At 42.0% G+C, this 25402-nt stretch overlaps 1 protein-coding gene across 2 annotated transcripts; it reads left to right on the top strand.

Moving 5' to 3' along the window:
- The first annotated feature begins 988 nt into the window (after window positions 1-988).
- Window positions 989-25359, top strand: NT5DC3 (5'-nucleotidase domain containing 3). Of its 2 annotated transcripts, none has more exons than XM_075427888.1 (14): window positions 989-1177; window positions 6033-6217; window positions 9767-9841; window positions 10360-10415; window positions 14320-14410; window positions 16141-16278; window positions 17795-17855; window positions 18103-18205; window positions 18348-18449; window positions 19429-19510; window positions 19836-19922; window positions 21060-21200; window positions 21573-21637; window positions 22628-25359. In XM_075427888.1, the coding sequence occupies exons 1-14, from the start codon at window positions 1141-1143 to the stop codon at window positions 22887-22889; spliced, it is 1485 nt and encodes a 494-aa protein (XP_075284003.1). In that variant the 5' UTR covers window positions 989-1140; the 3' UTR covers window positions 22890-25359. The 2 variants fall into 2 exon arrangements, with proteins under 2 accessions (XP_075284003.1, XP_075284004.1); XM_075427889.1 differs by lacking the exon at window positions 989-1177 and adding an exon at window positions 2760-2839.
- The last annotated feature ends 43 nt before the right edge of the window (window positions 25360-25402 follow it).

Below are 25402 nucleotides of genomic sequence, written 5' to 3'. Positions count from 1 at the left end.
GCATAGTAGTAGGATCCCAGACATAAATTGGGGTACGTGGTATGTATTTAACACAACTGCATGCCTTTTTGGTTTTAGGTCCGTGCTGTCTCTTGCTCTATCCATACAGTAACACAGCCCTCTGAGGTTCTTCCTCAAAGGGTAATTCTGCTGTGAAGCTGTTTGTTAGGTATGAGATTTCTTTCTTTTTTTAAATGGCCAGCCATACCTAAACACCTTTCAGTTTTAGTTTGTACCAGATAAGTGTCATAGGCGTGATCATTTCTGAAAGTAACATGAGGGAAAGCCTGGGTTCTTTTGTGCATTGTGTAAAGTATTGGATACATCTTTTTTGTCATCTTGCAGCTAGGAGCACTTGGATTGATCCGATTAAGAAGGGCCATGTAAAGTTACATTAGCCTGTAGGATTCTATTTTGTATTAAGTGCAATTTTAGAAAAAATGTTGAAGGTTGACTTCCTTTAAACAGAACAGGATATACAGAAGTAAAGAAAAACTGATACAACATTTGGAAGAAGGAATGTATCGTCATCTATCTTCTATGGATCCAAAATAAAGACAAATGCTTTTCCATTTGTGCTCCTCCATGCCAGTTTACCACATTTTCCAGTATTTGAGTCATAACTCGGAGACCAGCAGACAAGGGAAGGGACAGAGTTGTCTGAAGTTGAGTTGTTTAACAACTTGTTTTTAAACACCTCTACCTCATGTTTTTCGTTCTGTCTCTAGTCTCGCTGCTAACACTTAAGGATTACTTTGAGTTGTGTCAATAATCCGCTGGCCTAATGGGTCTTCGTATAGAAGCAAAAACCCCCCATGAAAGTTGTTCTAGCTAACAGAATTACATAAAGGAAACAACTTTTCTTTTTATTTGTATCACACACATCAAGCATATGCTAGCATTACAAAAGCACGTTGTCTGAAATGCGGGGAGGGTGATCTTTGAAAGCACTGGGACTAGACACTCGGGCACGCATCTCTTCTTCCAGGTTCGTCCCAGCTGTCTGGGGAGCTAACTACAGACTGCAGCAAAACCAGGGGTTCCTACCCGCAACAGTGGTTTTCACATTCGAGGCCCTGTCTTGCACACGCTTGCAGAGAGAGAAGTACCATCAGTCTGCTTTGATAGTATAAAAAATAAATGAATGTGAAAGTTGAAAGCCTTCAGCCTTCGAGGGGTGAGTGAGTGACAGTGCTATAAAGCACTGTATTATCTTTTTCCAGACTTTTAGCAGAGAAGTTTTCTGACCTTAACACTGATCTCACAGTAAGGGAACATAAATCCCTGGCTCTGCAGTATTCTCTTACTGCTTATGCCAGAACAGCAACACCTCCACTGACTGTTGGAAATGGCTTCTCCGTCACTGCTCCTGCTTGTATTATTCAGAGCAGTTTGTGTAACTGTTCCTTGAGACTGCGTCACCTACCTGTGTGGTCATTGCTCGCAATATTTATAGTCTTGGGACTCGGAGACCAGGCTGGGCTGTGTTCAGGAGAACAACAATGTGCCTTTTTCTATTAATGGGATTAATTAGCCTATGGGTTGGAGTGAAAAAGCCATCCGGTTCTAATGCATTTTTGCTTTGTTGAAGGTGAGTGATTAATTAGGAGTTGGGGTGAAAAGAAAACCTACAATACCTTAGAACTATGCTATGAATTCAGAATGACTTTCACTGAGTCTCCTAATTTCATAGGTGACTTAAATTTTTTTTTTTTCTGGTTGTACATGGCAAGTCTGATGCTGAAAGGTAAATGGGAGTTTTCATTTTCTCTGCCCCAGGGTGTTGCAGTGAGAGAGTTCTGTGAAAATCTCTGACTAGAAAGATCAGGGAAAGCAAGTACCAGATCAGAAATTCTCTACGAAATTGTCTTTCCTCTTGCCTTGTCTGTTTGCTAAATAGTGACCATCCTGTCCACCCCTTGTTCCCAGAATTTATCATGGTGGATTCGTAGTAATGCACACCAGAGTCACGTACTGCAGTAATGAAATTACAATGTAATGTAAATTATAGCGCAGGGACCCTGATGAAGGCTGTATCTGGTGTCCCCAGGTAACCAACTCTGCGCAGTCCGCAGGGTATCAGGCTCCTGGCAGTGGCAGTTGCGATGCCAGTCACGAGCTCAGCCGTGGTGGGAAGGGTCGAGCACACAGCTCCCCGCTGACAGACACTTTGACAGCCAAGGCCTGATTGTTTTTCTTTGTTTGCCGTGGTTTTGCCTGTAAAAATAAGGTGGGCGTCATTCTTCGTTAAACGAAACCAAAAACCCCCAAGAGCTCCCGCACAGCGAGAGGCCCCAGGAGGAGCCGCCATCCCCACGCAGCCGCCCTTGCCCTTGCACCCAGCGGTGACCCTCCGGCGCGGGCTGCGGCCGTGCTGCCGGCGGCTGCGGGCGGGGGGAGCGCCGCTGTCCCCCGTCGGGACGGCAGAGCCGAGGGCCGCGGCCACCCCCGCTCCGCCCCGCCCGGGGCCAGCTCCTCTGAAAGCTGCTCCCCTGCGGGCCAGGCCTCAGCGCTCGGGCGCTACCTGCCGGGCCGGGCCGGGCCCCGCCTCCCGCCTGGGCGCGGCCCCGGGGCGGGGCCCGGGGAAGTGACTTCAGGCAGCGGCGGCGCGGCGGGGCTGAGCCGAGCCGAGCGGCGGCGCGGAGCATGGCAGCGGTGGCTGCGCGGTCCCTGCTGGCGGCGGGGTGGGCGAGGGCGGGCGGGCGGCGGGGCCGGGCCCTGCCCGCCGCGGGAGCCGCTCCCTGCTGCACCGTGGCCCCGCAGCAGCGGCCGCAGCCGCCTCCCGACATGAAGAGCTACCTGTGGTCGCGATACAAGGAGGCCAAGAGAGTCACAAAGGGTGAGCGGCGGGGTGGGGCGCCGGGCTGCGGCTGGGAGAGCGGGGACGGCGAAGCGGGCGGGAGCCGCCGCGGCAGCCTGGCGGGCTGGGGGGGGCCGTGCCAGCCCTGCGCGCCCGACCCGGCGGGCCGGCCCGAAGCCGCCGTTGCGGGTGCTCTCCCAGTGCCAGACTGGGAGCGCTGCCGTGGCGGGGGCGGCTGCCCCGCTCTGAGGAGGGGCCGGGGCCGGGGCCGGGCACGGCGGGTAGCGGTGGAGGTGCGTCGAGCGGAGAGAAGAGAATGCGAAACGAAAACCGGGGAGCTGGTCGGCTGTTTGAGGGGCTTTCTGCAAGAGGCTGCTCTTCCAAAAAGTTAAAACGCTGCCAAGTTTTAGGTGACTTCGTGTTGCCCGTTTTCCCGTTAACGCGGTGGAGCGTTGAAGGCAGGGTGAAATGCGAACGGTACCCGCCTGGCTCCGGGGAGCCCTGGTCTTCAGCAAGCTGAGGCAGAAATTTCAGGGCCAAACGCTTGCTTGAAGCCTGCTGGCTTCTGCCCGTGCTCTGGTGGGAAGAGCATCGCCGAGGTGCTCCAGTGTGGCATCTCCTGACAGAGCCGAAAGAGGAAAAGGCAGCGTGTGTTCCACAGTGGGAAAGCGTGTCCTGTCACGGCAATGGATGGTGTTTTAGTCTTGCATCTTCTGCCCTTTAAAAAAAACCACAAACAAAAAAAGTAAGTATGGACTTATCTTACACTGAAGAGTCCTGAGTGCGACCTGGGGCTTCGCTGTGCTGCATGCAGAGGTAGCGTTTGCAGACAGAAAGTAGTGGCAGGGTTTCACGGGTGCCGTGGTAGAGATCTCGGAAGAATGCGACGGACTTTGGAGAGTGAGATAAAGCATAGGAAAAAGAGAGTAAATGCCTTTTATTTTGAATCTTTTTTTTTTTCTTTTCCTGTTTGTGGGATTAACTTTTTCTTTGAAACCACACCCAAATAATACTTCACAGCTGAGGTTAGAGCGTAGGGTAGTGTGAAGACGCAATGAGTGGGTGTGGGTTGGCGGAAGATGAGGCAAATGCTTCTAGAGTAATTCAGAAGATTTTATTACAGCCTAAGTCACCCAGTGGCTCCAAGTGTGTGACGTTTCACCTTGTGACAGCATTAAGATGACAAAACTGTCCGGATTTTTGGCCCAAGGTTTATAGCGCTTGGGATGCTGTCTGCCGGCCAAAATGTCTCACAGCAACAAAGTGTTTCTGCTGTCGGATTTCAGGCAGGCACTCGTCAAGGGTTTTTCAGGTTGTGGTTTGTTTTCTTTTGTGAAATGTCTTTATTTAAAAAAAATGTTGGCTCACCAGACTGCACAGTTGACAATTGAAAAAATACCTGAGCTAGAATGTAGAAATGGATGTTGTAACGTGACTTCAGAAGTTTTCTCAAAACTTTGGTTATGACTTCAAGTTAATTAAGTGATTCGTGGCCCTTTTTGTAGAGTATTTGCCTTAGTAGCAGCGGGTCATATTGCATTGGAGTATTTTGTTACCTCAACTGAGCATAACGCTTATCTACTGTATTTCTGTGAGCAGTGGCTGGGGACAGTAGGAGCTAATGTTTTGGTTGAGGCTTATGTTGTTAAATCCCGTGAAATGAAAGATACAGCTTTTCATGTCAGCTTAAGCATGGGGAACTCCTGGGGTCTTTTCTTGGTGAAGGAGATGCTAGACTTTATTTGAAACTTGAGATTAAACTTGGGCAAATTGCTGTTCTTTCTCTTGGGTATCTGCATCTGATAAAGTTGAATGGTTTCAGATTGCCATCTGTTATTGGGCAGCTGTGTAAGTTTCTTACTGTAGCTGCCCGTCGCGTGTGCAGCAGTCGAAGGCATTGCTTTTGTAAATGTTATTTCCCTTTCTATGAGTTTTCCAGAGTTCTCAAAATGGGGCACTAGCTTTCTAACAGATCTGGAGCCCCCATGCCTACCTGCCTTGCTGAAATGGTTTTCTCCTGTGATGGGTCACGTAGTGTATCTGTCCTCAGAGCTGAAGGTGTTTAGAGAAGCTTGACCAATTCCTTCTAGACTTAATGTAGAGAGTAACCAAAGCAAGCATGTTCCATTTAAACTCACCCTTCTAAGCACAAATTTAAGATGAAAGCTCTGCTTTTTTCGACTAGTGGGGAAGACTGTATTATAAAGATAATATATGGGAAGGAAAGGAAGGAAAACATGTTTTATGCTTTTGGGAGGGTAGCATTTAGCTTCCTAACATTGCTTTTCCAAGTTTCTAAACAAGAAATACAAACATCCTTAATACTGACGTTGGTGTTGGTCCTGTAATAGACTAGAAGATGATTCAGGTCGAGTGCACATATTGCGCAACTGTGGAAACTAGCATAATATGAAATAACAAAACTACATAAGGCATGGAACTATAGACAGGATATCTAGTCCTAAAATTGTTTAATGTTAGTATGTTGTGGCTCTATGTAAGTAGTCTTAACTTTTCAGTATACTTTTGAAACAAATACCAGGAGAAATATACCCTTAAAAATGGAATTGATTTACACACACTAGGTGCTTGTGTGTAGAGAATAATAAGCAGGATATTTCTGGTTTCCTTATTTACTGGAAGGTTAATAAACATAGCAATGTGCATGTAATTGTTGTTTGGGAATTATAACAATCACTTAAAGTTTACTTATTTGAGTTGACATTGAGTAATGTGGTAACCTTGAAATGGTGAAGCAAAATAAATTAAAGCAACGTCAGATTAAAATAATGTCAGTTCTGCTTCTGGGGCAAGCTGGACCAAATAAAGGGAGGAGAAGACAGGGCTCCCAGAATAATAATGTCCTCCTCACAACTCCAAAGTTCATTATCAAAAGCAGAAATAAATGTGTAAATGAAGTTAGCAAAAAAATTATATATATGGAGTCTGGGATTCTCTGATGACTAAGATGCTGCAATGCATCTTCTCTCCTACTTGAACTGTACAGAGAAAAGTGTGCTGCGAATTAAAACTGTGGGTCACCAAGATGAGTTAGGGACAGCATTTTCAACAGCATCAGATTGTTAAGGATTAGCTGGTTAATGTGAATGAGTTTGGTAGTTTCCATCATTATTTATCTGTATTTAGAAATTGCTAATGGATTTCTGGGTATTTATTTAAATAAAACTACAAGGCTGGTGTAACTTTTTTTTTCTCTCTCCCTTGTTCCCAGAGTTGGTTCCTTCGATTATGAGTAACATGCTGAATCCGGATGCTATTTTTTCAAACAACGAAATGAGCCTGTCAGACATTGAAATTTACGGGTTTGATTATGACTACACATTGGTCTTTTATTCTAAACATCTGCACACGCTGATCTTCAATGCCGCTCGAGATCTTCTTATAAATGAGCATCGGGTAAGTAAAACTAATAGAATAACAATAGACTTATGAATAAAGAGTATAATAAGTAATTTCTAACTGAGAGTGGCATAACTCATCTTTTCATGCCTTAGTCGTAGCTTGGGGCTCCCTTATGCATGTTGTACAACAGCTACATATGAACCACAGAAGTCCTGGTTTAGTCTCAGCTGCAGTTTTGAGCAGAGTGCAGTCTGACAACCATTAAGGAATAGTGTTTTATTTGTTTTACTTTTTAGTTTGGTGGTGGTGGGGTGGTTTTTCTTCTTTCCAGATTGTCAGTTGTTGGAGTCACCCTAATAGATAAGAAGACTAAAAGTTACCATTACTCTGTTGTATGCGTTGCTGTGAGTGCAGTGATTTAATTTCCATTTGGAATATTTTTAGCCTGACTTCTTATGAGGTGCTGGATTGCTCTGTGTGCTCGCGAGTTGCTCTGTACGCGCCCGGCGTTTCAGCTCAGTTAGGTGAAGGGGCAGCGTGTGCAGTGACCCTGTGGTCGGAGGCTGCAGAGAAGAGAGACCCAAGTGACTGTTCTGCTCAGTAGTCCCCTAAGAGGGAGCGCTGCCCTGTTGCCATGCAGGGTGTTTGCATCGGTGACCAGCTGACATCCAAGCATCTTGGAGCTGGTTGTTGTATGGTTCGGGGGTGAGAGAAGTTACTGTGTGTCGGAAAGCCGGGGGGAAACGGGTGACTTTGAAAACTGAAGGTATTGCAGGGAAAAAGAACGTGGACTGAAAGAGGTGAAGTTTATTGAACTGCAGGACTTGCAAGAAAATAAAAGACAAAAGGTCCATAGACTATTAATAAAACTGCTGTTTTGTTTTGTACAACCTAAATCTGAATGGGTGGTGTTATTCTGCTTTCGTATTTGAATCTAAAGGTTAGGAGCTATATATAAACATCTATAAATATCCCTGGAAGAACAAACAAAACTTCATGGGCACTACAAGCATACACAACTTGATCCCCCAAAGATTTTGTCATGTCTTGGTAGTAATTTCTGTAGAGTGTGTGAATACACTTTATTAAAGCTACCCAGTTCTTGCAAAAATCGACATGACCATAGGAGTTAAGACTAATTCTTGTAGACAGTAATTAAAATAGTGCTCTGTCTTTGCTGTTTGAATGAATTCGGTTTGTCTCGATTAAAATATCTTGAGTTCTAGGAGATGAACCTCTGATTACTTTTTGAGACAACTTACTGAAATATATCCTCTCCAGTTGGAATTTACTGGGGGACAATGGGTTTTATTAATGCTATCTCTGTAGCTGCTTATACTGTAAACGTTTTTCTCGACTTTGATGTTAGAAAAAACTTCTAGATAGTATTGCCCATTGTGACTGTCACAGCCAACCTAAAAGATGGCCAATTTTGGTCATGGCAATGTAAGGTAATTCATCAGAAATTGCAAAATACAGTGTAGAAAGCAAGGAATTTTGAAGTGTGTCCAAGACAATAAACATCAATGTAATGCTAATCTTGGAGGTGGCAGCAGGTGTTGAGCATAAACTCCCGCGCCTGGGTTGGTTTCTTTCCTAATGTATGGGCTTTGCGCCACCTTATCTGGACTGCTGTTTCAGTCCAGATATATCTATCCCTACCAAGAGCGGGATAAGCAAACAGTGCAATTTTTATCATTATTTTGTTTGACTGGTAAGGAGACTTTGATTTGTGTGCCAAGACAGGCTCAATGTTTTTCTCATATGTACTGGCATGCATGCAGAAAGACAGCCTTCTGGTAAAGTAAGTTAAATTAGGAAAATCAAGCATGCAGGAATTTGAAAAAGTCAGAAACAAATTTCCTTGTTCGTGCTTGATGTGGCTGCTTTGAGGCATGTGCAGTACACTGTCGGTTTTAATTAATCACATTTGGTATCATCCCCTGATGTTTTCCCATGTCTCTTGTAGTGCTTCATGTTCCCTGGCCAAATCTATACATCTTCCCAGCGCATCTGTAGGCATTTGATGCTGTGCTTCATTCGATGAGTAGCCTTCCCCGTTTTTTCCTGGAAGTGGTGGTAGGGAGGATAGTTCAGAAGTTAGGAGGAAGGACTATTTTCTGTAACTGTAGATGCCTGTGCTCAGTACAAGCACAATCTACAGTGGTTGTAGAGCAGGTCCTCTTCAGCATGGACTAAAAACTGTGTGGAGAAATTGCGACTTTTGTATTTTTTTTTTTTGTAAGAGTAGCTAAAGCCTCTCTTGAAGCTGTATAATCTACTTTTTTCCCCGAAAGGCCTGTAAATTAGCCATATATCCTTGTTGTTGAGAAAGTGGAGAATGTGCTTGAGTTGCATTTGTCAAGTTCTAAGACTGCTGTAGCCTGTGGGAGGAAAATGAAGGATCACCTTTCAGTTGGTTAATCCAAAGAAATGGTAGTTTTCTCAGGCCTTGTCAGAAATGACTGAGACATTTTACCTTTTGAAAACAAATGAACAAAACCCTTAGCCAAAGGCACACATCTGATGTAGTTTTTTGTCACGGCTGACCCATGCTTAAAGCAGGACAAAATTACAATTGACTGAAAGTGGGCTTGTGCTGAAAAAATGTAAGAAAACCCTCTAATGGGTGGTGTGAGCTACCTATGCTATCTATACACAACCTGAGGGAAGAATACGTGACACAGACATTTAATTCACATCCATCTCTGAACAGCAAGGTGTTACAAATGGTGTCCAGGGTAAGTACAGTTGGGTCACTGTGGTGTTCTCCTGAAGTGAGTCACCCCTGTGGTGTTGAAAGTCTAACTTTGTTTCAGAATCTGATCTTTGTAACACGCTGTACCTTGGGGGAGACCCCTGTTAGGGGAGCCTGGCCCCTCCAGGTAACGTTAGCGGTTGTGAATTCTCTTCTTCTTTCCTTCCCATCGGTGTTTATTTGTGGTACACTGTATCTTTAAACACCTCTGGGGTCTACATTTGAAACATGACAATCAAAGATCAGGAGTATTATCCACACTTAGTAAGTCAAAACACATAGCTCTGCTTCTTTCTTGGAAATGCCAGAGACTTTTTTTGCTCCTGTTAATATAGATGATGTCGTATTGATTTTTCTTTCAATAGAAGTGAGCAGTAGACTTCAGGTATCTCTAAATCAGGGCATGTTCTTGGGTTTCTAGCTAGAAGGTTAAGATGGAAACTGCATCTGTTTCTTGACGACACTTCAAAATGCAAAGTAACTCAGCTATTACTTTTTAATAAGTTAATAAAATTTAGTTTGTTTTCAAAGGTGCATATATTGAAATAACTTTTTGAACAAGAGGCTAATGGTTAAAGGTGATTGCTACAGAGTACCTTGCTGTCCAGCTTTAGGTACCGTGCCTGGCTTAGATTTAAAACATTGATCTTGCATTTTGGAAGAATATTTGACTTGTCTTGCACTGTACGTATGTTCTTGCAAATCTCACCAACCTAGCAAAAGTCTTTTAATGACTGGTGAAAATGAGAAGGACAGAAAACTTGGGCTTTTAAAATTCTGTGGAAACTTTTAAAAATCTTTTTCTGTTACGGATTTAAAATAAAACAATTGCTCCCTCTTCTTAGTATCCTGCAGAAATAAGAAAATATGACTATGATCCAAATTTTGCAATCAGAGGACTTCATTATGATGTGCACCGGGTACGTATAAATAACTTTGTGATGAGTTATGCAGTGCTGAGAACCTAGCCAGAGAAAATAAAGAGGGCTTTTAAGTCTTCCAACTTTGTTCGCTCTGTGTTGATGTGTAAGGATTTTGTTTCATATTTTTCTGTTTCGTAGCAAGCTTGATTCTTTCTCTCTTTTTTTTTTAATAGCTCTGAAGTCTGAAATGTTTTGGGTGTTTTGCTCTTAATGGTGGGTGGGGAGAGGATGACAACTTAAGAGCGCAACTGAATGAACCTGAGCAGGCGTCTGGTAGTAGAAAAAGTTATTTTGTCATGACTTAGCTCAGGTCACTGGACAACGTTTCCTTGGAGATTTGGCAAGCCCTAGATAAAAGTCATTGATAAAAGTACTTTGGAAGCTATGAAGGCAGTTGAAGTGAAGGTACTCGGGGGTTCTTGAGACAGAAAGGTTATAGATAAAATTGTTTTGATTTTTATAATTTCATGTCAAATAGTTGATAATAACTGATATTTTTTTTCCTCCCCTTCAAGGCATTATTAATGAAGATTGATGCTTTTCATTATATTCAGCTGGGGACAGTTTACAGGTCGGTAAAATTATTTCCTATTTATAATAAAAATGTGTACTTTTGTTTTTTGAATCTTAGTTGCACTTGTTAGTGTACATCTTAGGTTCATATCGGGAACCGTGCCCTGACAAGCACAGATATGAATGAACGTTGCAGCCTTACTGGAAGGGGTTTTCTTTGCACCTCTGTGTGTACACCCAGGCTCGCGCACGCGTTTAGTGACTGATACAGTACAGCGGCTTGCCCGGGTCAGAGCTGGGGAAGTTGGCAAGCCGGTTGGTCACATAGTGCTGACTCACTTCGTTTCCGGCTGTTAAATTGTGCTGAAAGACAGCTAAAAATACACTGATGACTTCTCCGCTGTTGCTTTCTATGTGAAGGATTGTCACAGAGCCTGTTAGCGTGGCTTTGGTGTGCTTGTAGAGGCGCTTGAGAGGCCTTGCTGTGTTTGCACAGAGCTTTTAAGTTTGGACACGTGAGCTGCATCGGACTTGCAGAATGGAGAACAACTGCTTTGCGTCTGCACAGCCTGACACTGCTGGAGTTTACTGAACTGGAGTAGAACTGGCAGTATCTGTGCTGTGCTTCGTTACATGATACAGGCACACTGCGTGGGATCTTTTTGACAGCAGTTTTTAGTCCGGCTCAGTTTGCTGTAATGAAGCAGTACACGTTTGACTGATGTGAGCGCCATGCTTGGTACCAGATTTTAAATTAAACAACAAGCCTGAGCACCTTTCTTAATGGCATTGGACAAAAAGTTTTCATTTGGGGCCAAAAGTGGAAGGTGTCCCTGCGTGTGGCAGGGGTTTTGAACTCTTGAAAGTCCTTTCTGACCCAAACCATTCCACAATTTTATGAAAAGATAACACGACCTTGAGGTGATTTACTATGGGGGACTGTATATGGTAGTACGCAATGATGTTAATGTGCTCGTTACTTCTTTTTGTTGGCTAATCGGGCAGCTAGGTAGATGATTCAGCCGTAGTCGTTGGTCTGTTCCTTTATGACTTAGTCCAAGGTGCCCTTTGGGAGAGGAAGGGAAGGAAAATGGAAGTGGAAACAAGGTGGCATGGTCCAGCCTTAGGCTCATACTGTCAACATAGTAGCTCTCTAAAGCTGCCAAACCAATGCATTCTGTGTGTATTATCGGAGTCTGAGTGAAACTTTGCACGATTTATTTGTGTGTTTTATACATGCTGATGTACAATAATTATTGTATGTTTCAGCTGACAAAACCCATTCCTGTGGTTTTTGGAGGAATTGTTTATGCAGGGCTAGGAGGGAACCAGAGAACTCAGTATGAAGGGTGCTGGTTGTAAGATTAATTTAAAAAGCCTGTCACATTTTCACATTTTTCACTGTGAAAAGTTTGCTAGATTAAAGGCTAGGTGAAATAATAAAAAAATACATATATCTGTAGAGATATGTTGTAGAAGTATTATGATTGGTATCACAGAATCACAGAATGTTCGGGGTTGGAAGGGACCTCTGTGGGTCATCGAGTCCAACCCCCCTGCCGAAGCAGGGTCACCCAGAGCAGGCTGCACAGGACCTTGTCCAGGCGGATCTTGAATATCTCCAGAGAAGGAGACTCCACAGCCTCCCTGGGCAGCCTGTTCCAGTGCTCAGTTACCCTCAGAGGGAAGAAGTTCTTCCTCGTGTTCAGACGGAACTTCCTGTGCTTCAGTTTGTGCCCATTGCCCCTTGTCCTGTCACTGGGCGCCACATGTGAGAGCACCAGAAAAAGTGTTGCTAGAACAGAAAAAAGGGTGGCTAGTGTTGGTGGTGCCTGGATCAGTTGGTCGTCAAGATATCAGCACATCTGCATGCTGTTTCTCCAAATACCCATGTGGGGGTGGGGGGAGCAAAAAAGAGGCTGAGGGCTTTGAAAGATGTCAGGAAGAACAGTGGTATGACTGGAACTGCATAGTGACCTGGGCGAGATAATGAATGGGTGGTGGGTCCATGAGCAGTGTTGCCCTATGATACAGAGTGGGACAAAATGAAGAGGCAGAAGATTACAGTTGCTGTCAACTCCTGGTACAAAAGGCACATCCAAAGCCAGCGGACCATGACCGGGCAAGAAAGCTCTAAAGAGGTGTTGAGATTTGGTGAAGAGCTGGTGTCCCTTGTTCTCCATGTCACCCAAAGTAATACTGGACAGACTGCTAGGTACTTGTGAGTGTGTGTGAGGGAGACAGTGGACGCTACCATTTCACTCAATACTTTCTCATAATTTTGTTTAAAATAAGGTTACCTTTCTCTTCTGTACCAACGCTGAGCTTTGCTGTCAGTTGCTGCATATCTGTAGTTCTTGGTTTTAATCTTCTGTGTGTTCTGTACGTGTGTAAGTCAGTTACACCTCTGAAAGTAGCAGGACTTGTCCAAGCACACAGCCTCACCTGCACTGAGAGGTGTCAGTGATTCCGGTATCCCTCTGACGATGCACATGTCTGAGAGCACCAACGGGAGCCCTGCTGTAGGTGAACGGTGATGCTTTTGGTGCCGTCTGTCCGTGCCGTCAGTGGAATAAAATAAATGCTGTAGGTATACAGCTGGACTGAGAACTGTGTCAAGACTCTAGGTCATCTGGTAAAGCTGTTCTACAGCTTTGCCTACAGTCGTCTTTCCTCTGTGGATTGCTTGTATGTCTGTTGTCCTCTCGATTTGTGCTTAAGTAGCTTCTGATCCACAAGCGCTTTCTTTAGCAGTACTTGAGTACCATTTGCCATAGCTGCCTGCAGACTAGAAGAGGAGTCAGTCCTCAGTTCTGGTTGTATGACTTGGTACATGTTGAACATTTTGGTTGCGTTTCTTTGTGTTTAAGCTACTGCTGTGGAGCGGGTGACGCCGAACTCTGTGTGTTACAAATCCAAGTTATTATCTGCCCTGTCTGTGCACAACATGAACTTGAATGCTGGAGTCCTACCAGCAGTAGCACAGAGCTGTGTACGAGTTGCTGTAGCACTCAGAGGTGCAGTAAAGGACCCAGTTAACATGGGACTCTGCTACCATAGCAGCCCTGAGGAAGTTCATGTATCATGCCCTGCTGCGGCAAAGCTGGCGTGGATGCTAAACACCGAAAATACTAGGCTTATTAATTAATTTATTTTTTAATGCCTCACTTCTGGATAAGACCAAGAAAAGGAGGCACTGAAATCAACAGTCTTACAAGGCTGCAAAAAACCTGAAGGGACCAGATGATCTGCTTTTCATTTGTGTTCTTTAGTCTGAAGTAAAACCTCAACACTTCTGTGTCCTCTGGTGAGGATGTTTGCATGCCTGCAGCAGTGTTTCAGATGCTTTAGTGCAAGATGCTTAATACTGTAAACATTCAAAACTGAAAAAACCAAAGCATTTAATCTCTTATTAGTTGATATAGAAACTCTGGTGAGAGATGTCTCCTCCTTTCCAGTTTGTTTAATTACTTGTCAACAATCCTTGAAGTAATCTTAAATTTTGGGAATCTGAACTGTTGATACAGTTTAAAATAAATTCTCATTTAGTTAAAAGTTGTGTGTGTTTTCCTTGAATCTTCAAGGTCATGCTGCAGAATAATCTGTTTTAAACACTATCACATCATCAGTGCTGTATGAAACGGAGTGAAGAATTACTTTGTGTTAAGAAACTGGAAGCTCTAACTATTTCTTAAAACCCTTGAGGCATAGTTTCAGTGGAGGCTAATTAGCTGTTTTCCCGTAAGAAAGCAAAAAGGACTTAAAATTGGAATGTGTGCGTCAGCCTGTTAAAGTGTTACTTGTTCTGTAAGGAAAGATGCTGTTTTAACTTACAGACCAAAGAGTTCCTATGACTTTATTAGTATTTTAATAAGCTGCGGATCTAAGTGTTAATCTTTCATTTGGTAGTGACTTGAAAATTTTAATCTGACTTTTGAACTAAAGCTAATGTTGTTTTCCAGAGGCCTCAGTGTTGTCCCAGATGAAGAAGTCATTGCAATGTATGATGGTTCCCATGTCCCTTTAGAACAAATGAGTGACTTTTATGGAAAGGTAAAACCACAAACTGCTCTTTAAAAATGATATTTTTTTTTTTCTCAGGGTGGGGGTAGTGGTGTTTGCATTTTGTTCCTATTCTTGCTACCAGTTATATTTTCTCGATACGTGATTGACTTACAGTGCCAGATGTGAAGTTTGCCCTCTAAAGTGACAAAAATATTTCCTTTCTCCCACTCACTGTAGTTTCTTCTTTCACTGTTCCCTTGCCCAGTCATACAGACAGAGAAGCAGAACATAAAAAAAAAAAAAGTGACTTGCTCAGTATTGCACAGCAGATCTGATAAAGGCTGGGGAGTGAACCATACCTGGTGCCTTACCCCAGCTGTGTACTTCTTCCCGGTGGTGTGATGGCTTGGCTGAGGTAGCAGCAAGTAAATACATGGAGGCATCCCTTGCATACAAGCGAGCATAGTGACAGGAACAGGGCTTGACAAAAGATGAATGATAAAAGGTAAAGCTTTTAAGTTCAGGGTTTGACTCTGTGGGGAAAGTTGATCTGCTTGCTGGTTGGTTCCTTCCTCTTTTGCAAATGAAGAATGATGCTGTCTTCTTAGTGAAAAACAGGTTTATTTTACCCCTCCTATTTATGGGTGTTAATTCCATGTTGGCATGAAAGGCTATTCTTTTTGCTGTGGAGCAATTCGTTGTTCTCACACTTGTTCTTATTTTAAGGAGCTGAACTTAGAATTCCCAAATCTGGTCTCTGCGGCAGTTCTGAACATTGGCCTAGCATTCCCTGTGGGATATCTTGGTCTCTGCAGGTCTATGCTTTCTTTGATCTTGGAAAGGACAGTGGCAGAACAAGAGGCCATGGACACAAACAGAAACACAGATTTCCTCTGAACTACAGGAAACACTTTACTGTGGGGGTGACTGAGCACTAGCGCAGGTTGGTTGCCCGCAGAGGTTATGGAGTCTCCATCCTTTGAGACATTTGAAAGCCATCTGGACATGGTCCTGGGCAAGTGGCACAAGGTGGCCATGGTTGAGCAGGGGGTTGGACAAGATGACCTCCAGAGGTCCCTGCCAACCTCAAGTATTCTGTGTTTCTGGGATCTTGACCAGTTTTTTGCCTTGAGCAAAGAAGTCTGGTTGCTTTACCCCTCCTCTTCTTGAGAAGTATTTGGTTTGTATTTGCCCTTGTATAATGAGTTTCTCTGCTTTCGTGAAACTTAACTGTAGTTACAGCTTTTGCAGACTAGAAATATTTTCTTCTGTTCCTGCATGAGTTATTGTAGATTCTTACAACTTTTTATTATCTCTTTTCAAGGAGGTAAATTGTTTTGCAGTCCTAATCCACTTATTAAAAAGCAGCCCCTCCCCTAAAAAAACAGAAAAAAAAAATCAAAAAACAAACCAAACAAAACCTCCAGCCCCCATCACAATACCCAGTGCTTCTTATTTACAGAAGTGCAGAGTTCCAGTGAAGGCCTCTTAAGTCCTTCTCTTAACTTTAAGCGGACCACTGTCTTTTGTGTGTTTACGAGTTAAAATACCTCTCTTAAGAGTAATGAATTATGATTAATTCTTAAAGCCAACGCTATTGTTGGAGTTACTTCATTGAAAGTCTTTTAGTTCAAAAAGAATCTAAAGCAATGTGAACAGTGATGGCAAAAGCTGATTATCTGCAGGTAAGCTGAAGTGTTTATACTGAATGAATTAAAATATTCTAATTTGAGAAATGCCTAACCTCTTTTTCTTCTTTTTTCTTCCCACTCCTGTAGAGCTCACAAGGAAATACAATGAAGCAATTCATGGATATATTTTCCTTGCCAGAGATGACACTCCTATCTTGTGTGAATGAGTATTTTCTGAAAAACAACATAGACTATGAACCTGTTCATCTGTACAAAGATGTCAAGGTACTAGCTTTGAAGATTTAGGCAAACCTCTACATTTGTGTGTCTTTTCTGTGAGTGCTTCAGGAAGCTTCAACCTGTTGTGTCAGCTGCAGTGAAATACCTCAACTTTAGGTTTTGTACAGAGTAATTATTGCTATACAACCGTAAAAACATAAGTAAAATGATGGTAGACCTTTGAAAAGAAACATAGAATAATGTGAAATTTGTTTTAAATCTGACGTTCTGGGGCTGTTGTTCTTTTTGTAGGTTTGAGGGGTGGATAATAAATAAAGCTTCAATAAAGCTTCTTCTGATTGTTATTGTACCACAGATTGTATATCTGTGGTATTTGTTTCTCACTAGCAGCAATTGTAAGAGACTATATGGAATACCAGTTTGGAGCTTTCAGTTGTACGGCCTCTGTATCTTTGCTAGTATATGATCATTTGCTGCCTCTTGCTTTTGGCATATCTATTTTGCCTGTTTTCCTCACTTCCTCCTCCAGAGAAATCTAGTAATAGGGAATAGAGTAATTTGACCCTCTGGATTCCTCAGGATGTATCCTGCAGAGGACATAAAATTATGTCATGGTTATTTAAGAACAGAAGAGGTCATACCCAAGTTGATGGTATTTGTCTGCACAAGCTTTCCATCCAAAACCTTTTCCTGGCCCCTTGTTGATACGTACTAAGCTTGTCTAGTTGTTCAGCATATGTGGTGCACCTGAATGTTGAACTTCTCACTTTCTGAAGTAGATCAGATAGGTTTCAATAAACTTTTGACCTCAAGAGTATTTTTCCCTTCTGCCTATGGTTACATAGAGCCAGAAGGCTAGTTTTTATGGTTTCTGCTGAAATATTCATAGAAACTTCTGTACTGCTTAGCATTACCAACATTTTGGAAGCCCCATAGTGGAATTTTTTTGAGGATTTTTAGGGCATACCCTATGTAAGTACCAAAATCACAGTACCACTGAACTGAAAAAGCGGTTTGGTGCAGAGCTGGCTCAGGAGAGCTGCGAAATGCCTTCGGAGCAGCTTACGGGTACTTTGCTTAAGCATTTAGCTCCTTTCATCTGTTTGTAAATTTATTTTTTAAATAACCAGGCATTTGGGAATGATCATAATCTAAAATCTGTCTGACTTAATGCTTTTGGGGTTTCTTTTGCAAGGGGAAAGGAATGTGTTCTGCTTCAAAGGTTGTTGGAAATCTGTGGTGACTCTGCTTCTGCAGAGAGCTTTCACCCCACTTCACCCTGCTGAGCTCCCTTTCAGAGCTGTTATGTGACAGAGCCCCTGTGCTACACAGTTTTATACTTCCCAAAAATATGAAGCTAGCTTCTTAGAGGGCAGGCTTACTCTTTGTCTGGTGGTGAAATATGCATGATGAACATCACATGGCATTTCTGTAAAGTTGAAAATGTAATTCAGAGAAAGGAATTGTTTTAAAAACAAATTACTCCTGCTATGCAGTGAGCATGGTTTTTACAGTTGAAAATATTTTTAAGTTCTTTAGTGCTCTGTTGTTTTCCTGACAGGATTCAATCAGGGATGTCCACATCAAAGGAATCATGTACAGAGCAATTGAAGCAGATATTGGTAAGTACTAATGAGGTTATCTATCAAAGCTTTTCTCACTGATAGTGTAATGATAGTGTAATGATTTTGGCTTCCTTATTTAAGATTACAAATTCTAAATTTTAAAGCTTGAAAGAGTTATTTCCACTTGTCTAAGGTGCCTTTGTTAAGTATAACCTATCATGTTCTGAACCCTTTGTTGAATGCAGAGAAAATTCTGGTGAAAAACTTTTTCAATTAATACCGTATTTTCCCCCAATCCTCACAGAAAAATACATCTGCTATGCTGAACAAACTCGTGCGGTGTTAGCAAAGCTGGCTGATCATGGCAAGAAGATGTTTCTCATCACAAACAGTCCCAGCAGCTTCGTGTAAGGGAATAGTTGTTTGCTGTTCAACTGTACATTTTTGAAGGATGGGGGAGAGTGAGATTCTTGCACGTGATTCATTATATTGCACAGATACCTGAACTTCTGTTACACTTCACTGTTAATATCCCTCTGTCCTTTTTAGGGACAAAGGCATGAAGTTCATAGTTGGCAAGGACTGGAGGGATCTCTTTGACGTGGTCATTGTACAGGCTGAAAAGCCAAACTTTTTCAATGATAAGCGAAGGTGGGTATTTGGTCAGTAAAGAACGATTCAAGCAGCTTATTCCATAGAAGGCTGTAGAGTGTGCTATGAAATATTTTAATTGCATGTAAGGTAAAATGAAATCACATTTGATGAAATCCTTGTTAAGGTCATTACAGAATGCAGCAATGCTCAGTTCTGAATTCCAAATATTTACCATTTCTTACCTAAGAAAGTTCCAGAGCTATTACAGTTCTGCTGGACTGAATTAGGGTCACAGAAGCTGTTTTTAATACTTTAGCTTGTATGTTGAAGTGTGTTCCTTTCCTAACAAACATGAGAAATTTTGATGCCTTTCAGAATCAGCCCCTCATCTGGAAATGTCTTTCATTGCTGCTGTTTTTTTTAGCCATACATGATATGTAAAGGGCAGACTGGCTGACAGGCTGGAGTATTTGGACTAGTTGTTCAATTAAGTAAAAACATTTGTAATGCATGTGCACTACTCTTGCACTTGGAAAAGACCTGTTCCTTTATGCTTACGATGATTTGAAAGTGAGATAGAGAGGTGGGATTTCTTTTTTCCTTTACTTTTTTTCATGCAAGTTTAAAAAACTTTGCTGTACATCTTGCCTTCTGTCTTCCACCTTCTATTTCAGTTATTGAGTTGTAGAAAATAATGTAATGGGCAAGATTTTTACACATCTTCTTTTGTATTCTTTTCTCTCCTTCTTAATGGCAGACAGTTCACACTGTTTCTTCCCCTCTGTCCAGGATCCCTGCTTTAGTTCTCCAACTCTGGGAAAAATGTCATAGATGTGCTGGACAGATGCGTTGCATTTCACTGGCTAAAGCTGAAGCTTTGAAGCTTTGCTCTTTGTCTGCTACAAAATGTTCAGATGCTAGACAGCATGTTTTCACTCTGAAAGATGAATATTTTTAATATTAACGTTTTATTTTCCTCTGAAAAAGTGACAGATTTTGTACAGCAATGTAATAATTGTCTGTAATTCTATTCTAGACCATTTCGGAAGGTAAATGAAAGGGGAGTGTTGCTCTGGGACAAAATTCACAAGCTGCAGAAAGGTCAGATTTACAAACAGGTATGCTTTCAGTAAACTCAGTTAAAATTCAGTACCTATTTCCTAGAATCCCAAGCTGCTTTAGATATCATAAACGCTTCTAAAAAGTACATATTTTTTTAAGTGGTACAAATTCATTGTTGGTATTGTCTGTCTGCAGTTTACTTGCCTCTTGAAGTGATAGTATTACTGAAGTTGCCTGTAAAATTTGGAATTTGTAATGTATTAAACTGAGGACAAGATTCTTGATATGAAAATATTTTTAGGGGTGTACTAAATTCCTTTTTCGTGTCTGTGAAGGTGCCAGTTGTGTGCTGCTACAGTGTATGTGTCATTGTTTCCGCAGGGTAACTTATACGAATTTCTGAAGCTTACTGGCTGGAGGGGGTCTAAGGTTCTCTACTTTGGTGATCACATCTACAGCGACTTGGCAGTAAGTAGTTTACTTTCAGAAAGTAGGATAAAAGATGAGGCTTTTTGTCAGTTTTCCTTCCCAGTGATTCAAGGTAACACACACTCATTTGAGATTCCTAAATACAACAAAATTTGAGTTGATAATTAAGCCATGCTACTTTTCTGGTTTGTAGCATTTAACTTGTTTACAAACTGTGCTCAGGAATGTGTGAGTTTGTATTCCTGATCCAGATACTGATTGCGTCAGATGTAACAGAGTAAACGCAGATATCCAAATGTGCAGGATGTGGCTGATCTGGATGACATTTACTACCAAGTGTAAGAAGAGCTGAATGAACTTGTGTTTTGAATGGCAGGAGGCAATCTTCCTGTCGCTAATAGTAAACTAACTTTCTTCCTGAGATCTTGCTATGGTTTGTAGCCCCACTATCCAGGCGTTTTCTTACTATTTGAGGAACAAATGTGCTGTTAACTGTTACTTTAGAGTAAGCGAGCACCACTGAACTCTTGTGTAACTGATTGTGTGTGAATGGCTGGATGTGACTTTCCACTGCCAAGTTGTGGTGACATGTTTCAGCAGCAGCAGATATTAATGTTTTTGCCCTAGTTTGCTTTTAAGGAGGTAAGTAAGTTTGGATGCTTCAGAAGGCTGAGGGCCAACGGAAGGAGGCGACAGCTCCGTTCTTCTCTGGCGCAAGGGAGGAGAGAGCACAGGTGGCAGCTGCCTCATCCTGTACTTGTCAGGAGGAGCTGCAATAGCTGGGGGTCCTGGTACGACCCTGCTGTCAGCTGAGTGTGTGGGTAAATACCACGAACCCATCACATGGCTTCCTCCAGATACTTCTCAGAGCAGCAGAGGTCTCATCTACTGCAGGAAATTTCCTACTGTTTGTTTTAAACCTAATGAATTGCTGCTTATTTGCAAGTGCTTATGTGTTCTTTGTCTTTAAAAATGTGGGATTTGAAGCTTACTTTGAAATTAAAATCTGTTGCCTGTTGGCACAGTTAAATCCCACTATTTAAGATTTCTGCTTATACTTAAGAAGCAATTCAGTTAGTGCCCCTTTGGGATAAACAATGGTCATATTCTTCAGTTCTTTTAAGTCGCTCTTTTTAAGACTAATACTTTTATTTTGTAATTCTTTTTGGTAAATAGGATTTGACCCTGAAGCATGGCTGGCGCACTGGTGCAATTATTCCAGAGTTACGATCAGAGATTAAAATCATGAACACAGAGAAGTACATTCAAACCATGACCTGGCTGCAAACCTTGACAGGATTACTGGAACACATGCAGGTTTGTTCTGTATGTGTGTAATCAGCTCTGTGTAGCAGAAGGGATCCAGGCAAGTTTCTAAATGCTGGACATTTATGTTGCAAGTACTTTCTGTCTCATTAGAGTTCACCAGTTTGTAGATAAATAAATGCAGTTATTTGTGTGGCTAGTTAGTAAGAGTTTTACCAGAATTTTGGTACCAAAAATCCCTTCCTGCCATTGTCAGCCTGGATTGATTCCTGCTTTCAGTTGTTCAAAATGCGTGTGGGTAACTTCTGTATGCTGATCTCTGAAGTGTTGCTCTTGTCTTGTTGGCTGACAAGGGTTTTTTAATGGAAAGGCTCATTTATGAGGGCATCCTTAGTTACCTGTCATCCATACTTTACATTCCAGGTCCACCGTGATCCTGATTCACAAATGATTTTAGAAGAATGGAAGAAGGAAAGAAAGGAAATGAGGTGAGTCATGGGAGATGAAGAATTTGCAATATGCTTCCTGGTAGCCAAGTGTTCTGTGTGATATCTTCTACAGGTTTCTTCAGAATTTCTATCCGTTGCTGATTTATATTTCCTGGTAGTTACAGACCTTCTAAAATTGTCTGTGTAAAGCAGTATTCTACCCGTGGAGCTCTTCTCCCTTCTGACCCTTTGAGCACATGAATGCCTTTTCCCTGTTCCCCTCATTTGGAACAGATGTTAGTTTTCTGCATGAAAGGGTAACATCAGATGGAATACTTTTCCTTCTCATCTTAGTTCTCCTGTCCCTCTGTGTTCAGCTATGACTATTGCCATTGATTACACAGCTTAGCTTCTGCATGATTTAAAAATGTGTTTCTGTATCAAAACTTAGTCACTTCTTCATTTTCTTTTTTTTAGATTATTTCTTCAGATTACATACCATAAATCTTAGAATATGCAGACATTGGGCACTGCACTAGATTGGATTTAGCAGTGGACTCATCAGAGATAGGTAATAGGGCTAAAACTCCTCAAATCTATTGTCGTGAAGGAGCAATCCCTAACTGCAGGGTGTGTGAAGTGCACAGTTGGCAAGGCCAGCAGCTGTACCACCAGCAGCCTTCCCCAGACAAGTGGAAGTAAATGAAGTGGGAATGATACTTGGCAGTGACTAGTAACAGAAGTTTTTTTTTTTTTTTTTTTTTAAAAGTCCAAGTGAGTGTCATTAGGATTTGGAGGAAGGCAAAAGTTGTCTTTCACAGTCTCTAGAAGCAAAAGCTTGAGATGTCATGTTTCTGAAGTCAGAAGCAACTTATCGCTGGTTTTAGTGGAAGAAGTGTGAAGCTCTTCTGTTTGTTTACTGCTGTGATTGATATAATAATGATAATGCACAGAACAGATTTTAGGAACTGCTTGCTTCAGATTCTGGATGCTAGCTGGTGCAGGTATGTTCACCTCGTTCTCTTTGTTTTCTTCTTTTTGTGGGGACAGGGAGATGAACAGGAATCTCTTCAACGCACAGTTTGGAAGCTTATTCAGAACTGATGAGAATCCAACTTATTTCCTAAGACGTCTCTCTAGATTTGCAGATATCTACATGGCATCATTGAGTTGTCTCTTGAACTATGAGCCTGATTACACGTTTTATCCAAGAAGGACTCCTTTGCAGCATGAACTTCCTGGCTGGTCAGACCAGCTGTGCACTGGTACATTCAGAATACCTTTTCTGCAGGAGACGGTTCAGATCAAATAAGCTTGTTCTCTCTAAAACCAGCAAATACGCTGAGTTTCTTTTTTTAATGTACATGTGTTTTATTTAAGTCACTTGGAATCTGTTATCTTGATTTTGACATAACTGATACTTGTTCTCGTGAGCATTGTGCCCATTTTCTCCGGTCCTGCTCAGAGATGTGTAAACTCCTTTTACACACAGAAGAGATGATGGCCTGCCAAAATAGTAGTGGGCTGGGAGGGAGGGAAAGGGCTGGTGGTGTTCTGGGGTGGCTGTTTTTGTTTATCTGTTCATTGAAAGTTTTGATCTGCAGCCTTGTGGTTTACAAAGAAATACCTATACTCTCTCTGCTCTGGCCCTGATCAGAACTCCAGCTGGAGCCTGTAATGGGTCTTGGCACTGGAACGCCTAAGTCCAGTATTAGTAAATCAGCGATAGGCAGTTAGAAACCAATGCGTGGTGAGACTGAGAGGGATGGTGCATGCATTTTTAACTTTCCTTGCTGCCATAGCCAGAGCCTTATCTGTAAGGGGACTGACTGCTGCGTGGTGTTGGCGTGCCTCTGCGGAGATTGCAGCGCTGACGGGCTCAGGCTGGTGGGCTTTTGCTTCTGTCTGTACTGTTTCTATTCTGGTAACGTCTGTGCTGGCTCTAAGTGGACCTGAGCCTAAAACAGAAAGTGCCAGTAACTTGGGCTGCTTCAGCTTCCTTTTGTTAGCTTTCAGGTACCTTTCTGTTTAAGCTTCAAAACACTTCGAACATCTGCTCTCTGAAAATAAAGCTGTTTGAAGAGGTCTTGCATTTTGCATTTCAAAGTGGAGACAGATCTCTGTCAGGCTTTAGATTAATCCTGAATGCTGCTTTTTAAAATTTTAACAGTGTCTTACAGTGGCATGCGATGTGGTTTTGCTGTTTCCTAGGAGAAGAATGTATTTCATATAGCCTTCAGTAACGGACTTTTACAGTCAAAAGTAAACACGCACAGTGGGCAAAGGAGTTGAAAGACAAATGAAGAAATGAGAAGACCAGTGTTTTCTGATGACATTCTTTTTAGCTCAGGCCCTCAAAGCTGAATTGGGGGTGGTGGACAGTTTGCATCTATCAAAATAATTTTGACGGTGCAGATTAGAAGTTTTACTGAAACGGATGTTTTCAGTAATTTATACTGAAATGACAGGCAATGCACGAATATAAACTCTGGGTAGCATATACGTTCCAAAGATTAGAGCTGAAAAATGTCGATTTTGCACAAGGAGAACATCTGTTGATGTGTTTCCTCAAACAGGCACTTTATGGAACTGCTATATAGTTGTTTTTAAAGAAGGATGCTTTCCTTTCTCTGCATCCAGAGGAAACTTTTTTTTTTAACTGGTGTTTCCCACCCCAGCCATTTTAGAAGGCATAATATGATGAATGTTTTTCAAATTTTAGTTATTAAAGGCTCTGGTTTTAAAAGCATATAATTACTAAAATATATAGCATTTGGTATTCTTCATTTTGGGATATCACTTGCTTCCTACCATGATTGTCAGGTAAACAGACTTTTGGTGACCAAAAGGTTTCTTGTTTGTTTGGTTTTTTTAACCTGTCTGTATTATGTGCAAGTACCTAGATTGACTTTCATGTGCAGTATCTTTCATATTTTTAAAAGCACATTTGCAAAGTAAAGAATGTATTGTAATCTAGCCTGCACATTTTCATAAGTAATTTTCCTGTATGCTTGAAATCAGTCTGAAGTCCTCTATAACAGAGGCAGTTACAGATTTTATGTTGGTGGTTTTCTTGTGCTTCTGTTTCACACCTGGCATGTGACACTCCTGGAGCGTGCGTGTGTATGCTTGAAACGAGCAAGTTCACGTGACAGTCCTGCTGTTTTGCTGGAAGAAGATAATAAAGTTTTGCAGGAAGTTGGTTTGGTTTTGTCAGGAGACTTGGTGGTGGGGCGGTGCGAGGAATATTTAGCACAACTTGATAATGACGTGTGGGGATGCAAATATCCCCGGTTTGCCTTCAGTTGTTTATCCTGATGCTCGGCGAGAACCGAGCTTGGTGGTACATGTGTGTAGCACCTCTCATGCTCCAGAGATTTAATGCGCTATTTAAAAAAAAACAACAAACAACCAAACCAAAAAACCACTGTACGTTCTCCATCTTACTACCAGCAAGTAATAATATTGTGTTACTCAGTTCTGCATTACTGAATTTGTTAACGTTTTGTTGGTTATAGCTCTGTGACGTTTATTCCTTTAAAGCTGGCTAGGAGTCAGTTTGCTTAATTTTCCTGTGTTAAGCAGGAACGGTTTGATTGGTTTGGATGATGTTATCCACATAACACATTTTATTTCAAGATGACTTTCTCCTCTCCCCCTTCCTTTCTCTTAACTTACAAATCAAACTTCTGTACGAAGCTATGTTATAACAGCCAGCTGAAATGAAATCTTGTTTATATTGCATGATTTCTTGAAATAAACAACATTGCATGAAAAAAAAATATGGGAGGGTTAAGTTCCTTTAAAACAACCCAACTATGTATA

This window comes from Opisthocomus hoazin, chromosome 8, assembly GCF_030867145.1.
Source record: "Opisthocomus hoazin isolate bOpiHoa1 chromosome 8, bOpiHoa1.hap1, whole genome shotgun sequence".
Lineage (NCBI taxonomy): Eukaryota > Metazoa > Chordata > Aves > Opisthocomiformes > Opisthocomidae > Opisthocomus > Opisthocomus hoazin.
This window is presented reverse-complemented; position numbering and strand designations above follow the sequence as displayed.

Coding starts and splice junctions, on each gene's coding strand:
- NT5DC3 (XM_075427889.1), top strand. CDS start 2,788: ATGAAGAGCTACCTGTGGTCGCGATACAAGGAGGCCAAGAGAGTCACA. Junction 16,279..17,794: donor ATCTGTACAAAGATGTCAAG/GTACTAGCTTTG, acceptor TTTTCCTGACAG/GATTCAATCAGGGATGTCCA. Junction 18,450..19,428: donor TTTTTCAATGATAAGCGAAG/GTGGGTATTTGG, acceptor ATTCTATTCTAG/ACCATTTCGGAAGGTAAATG.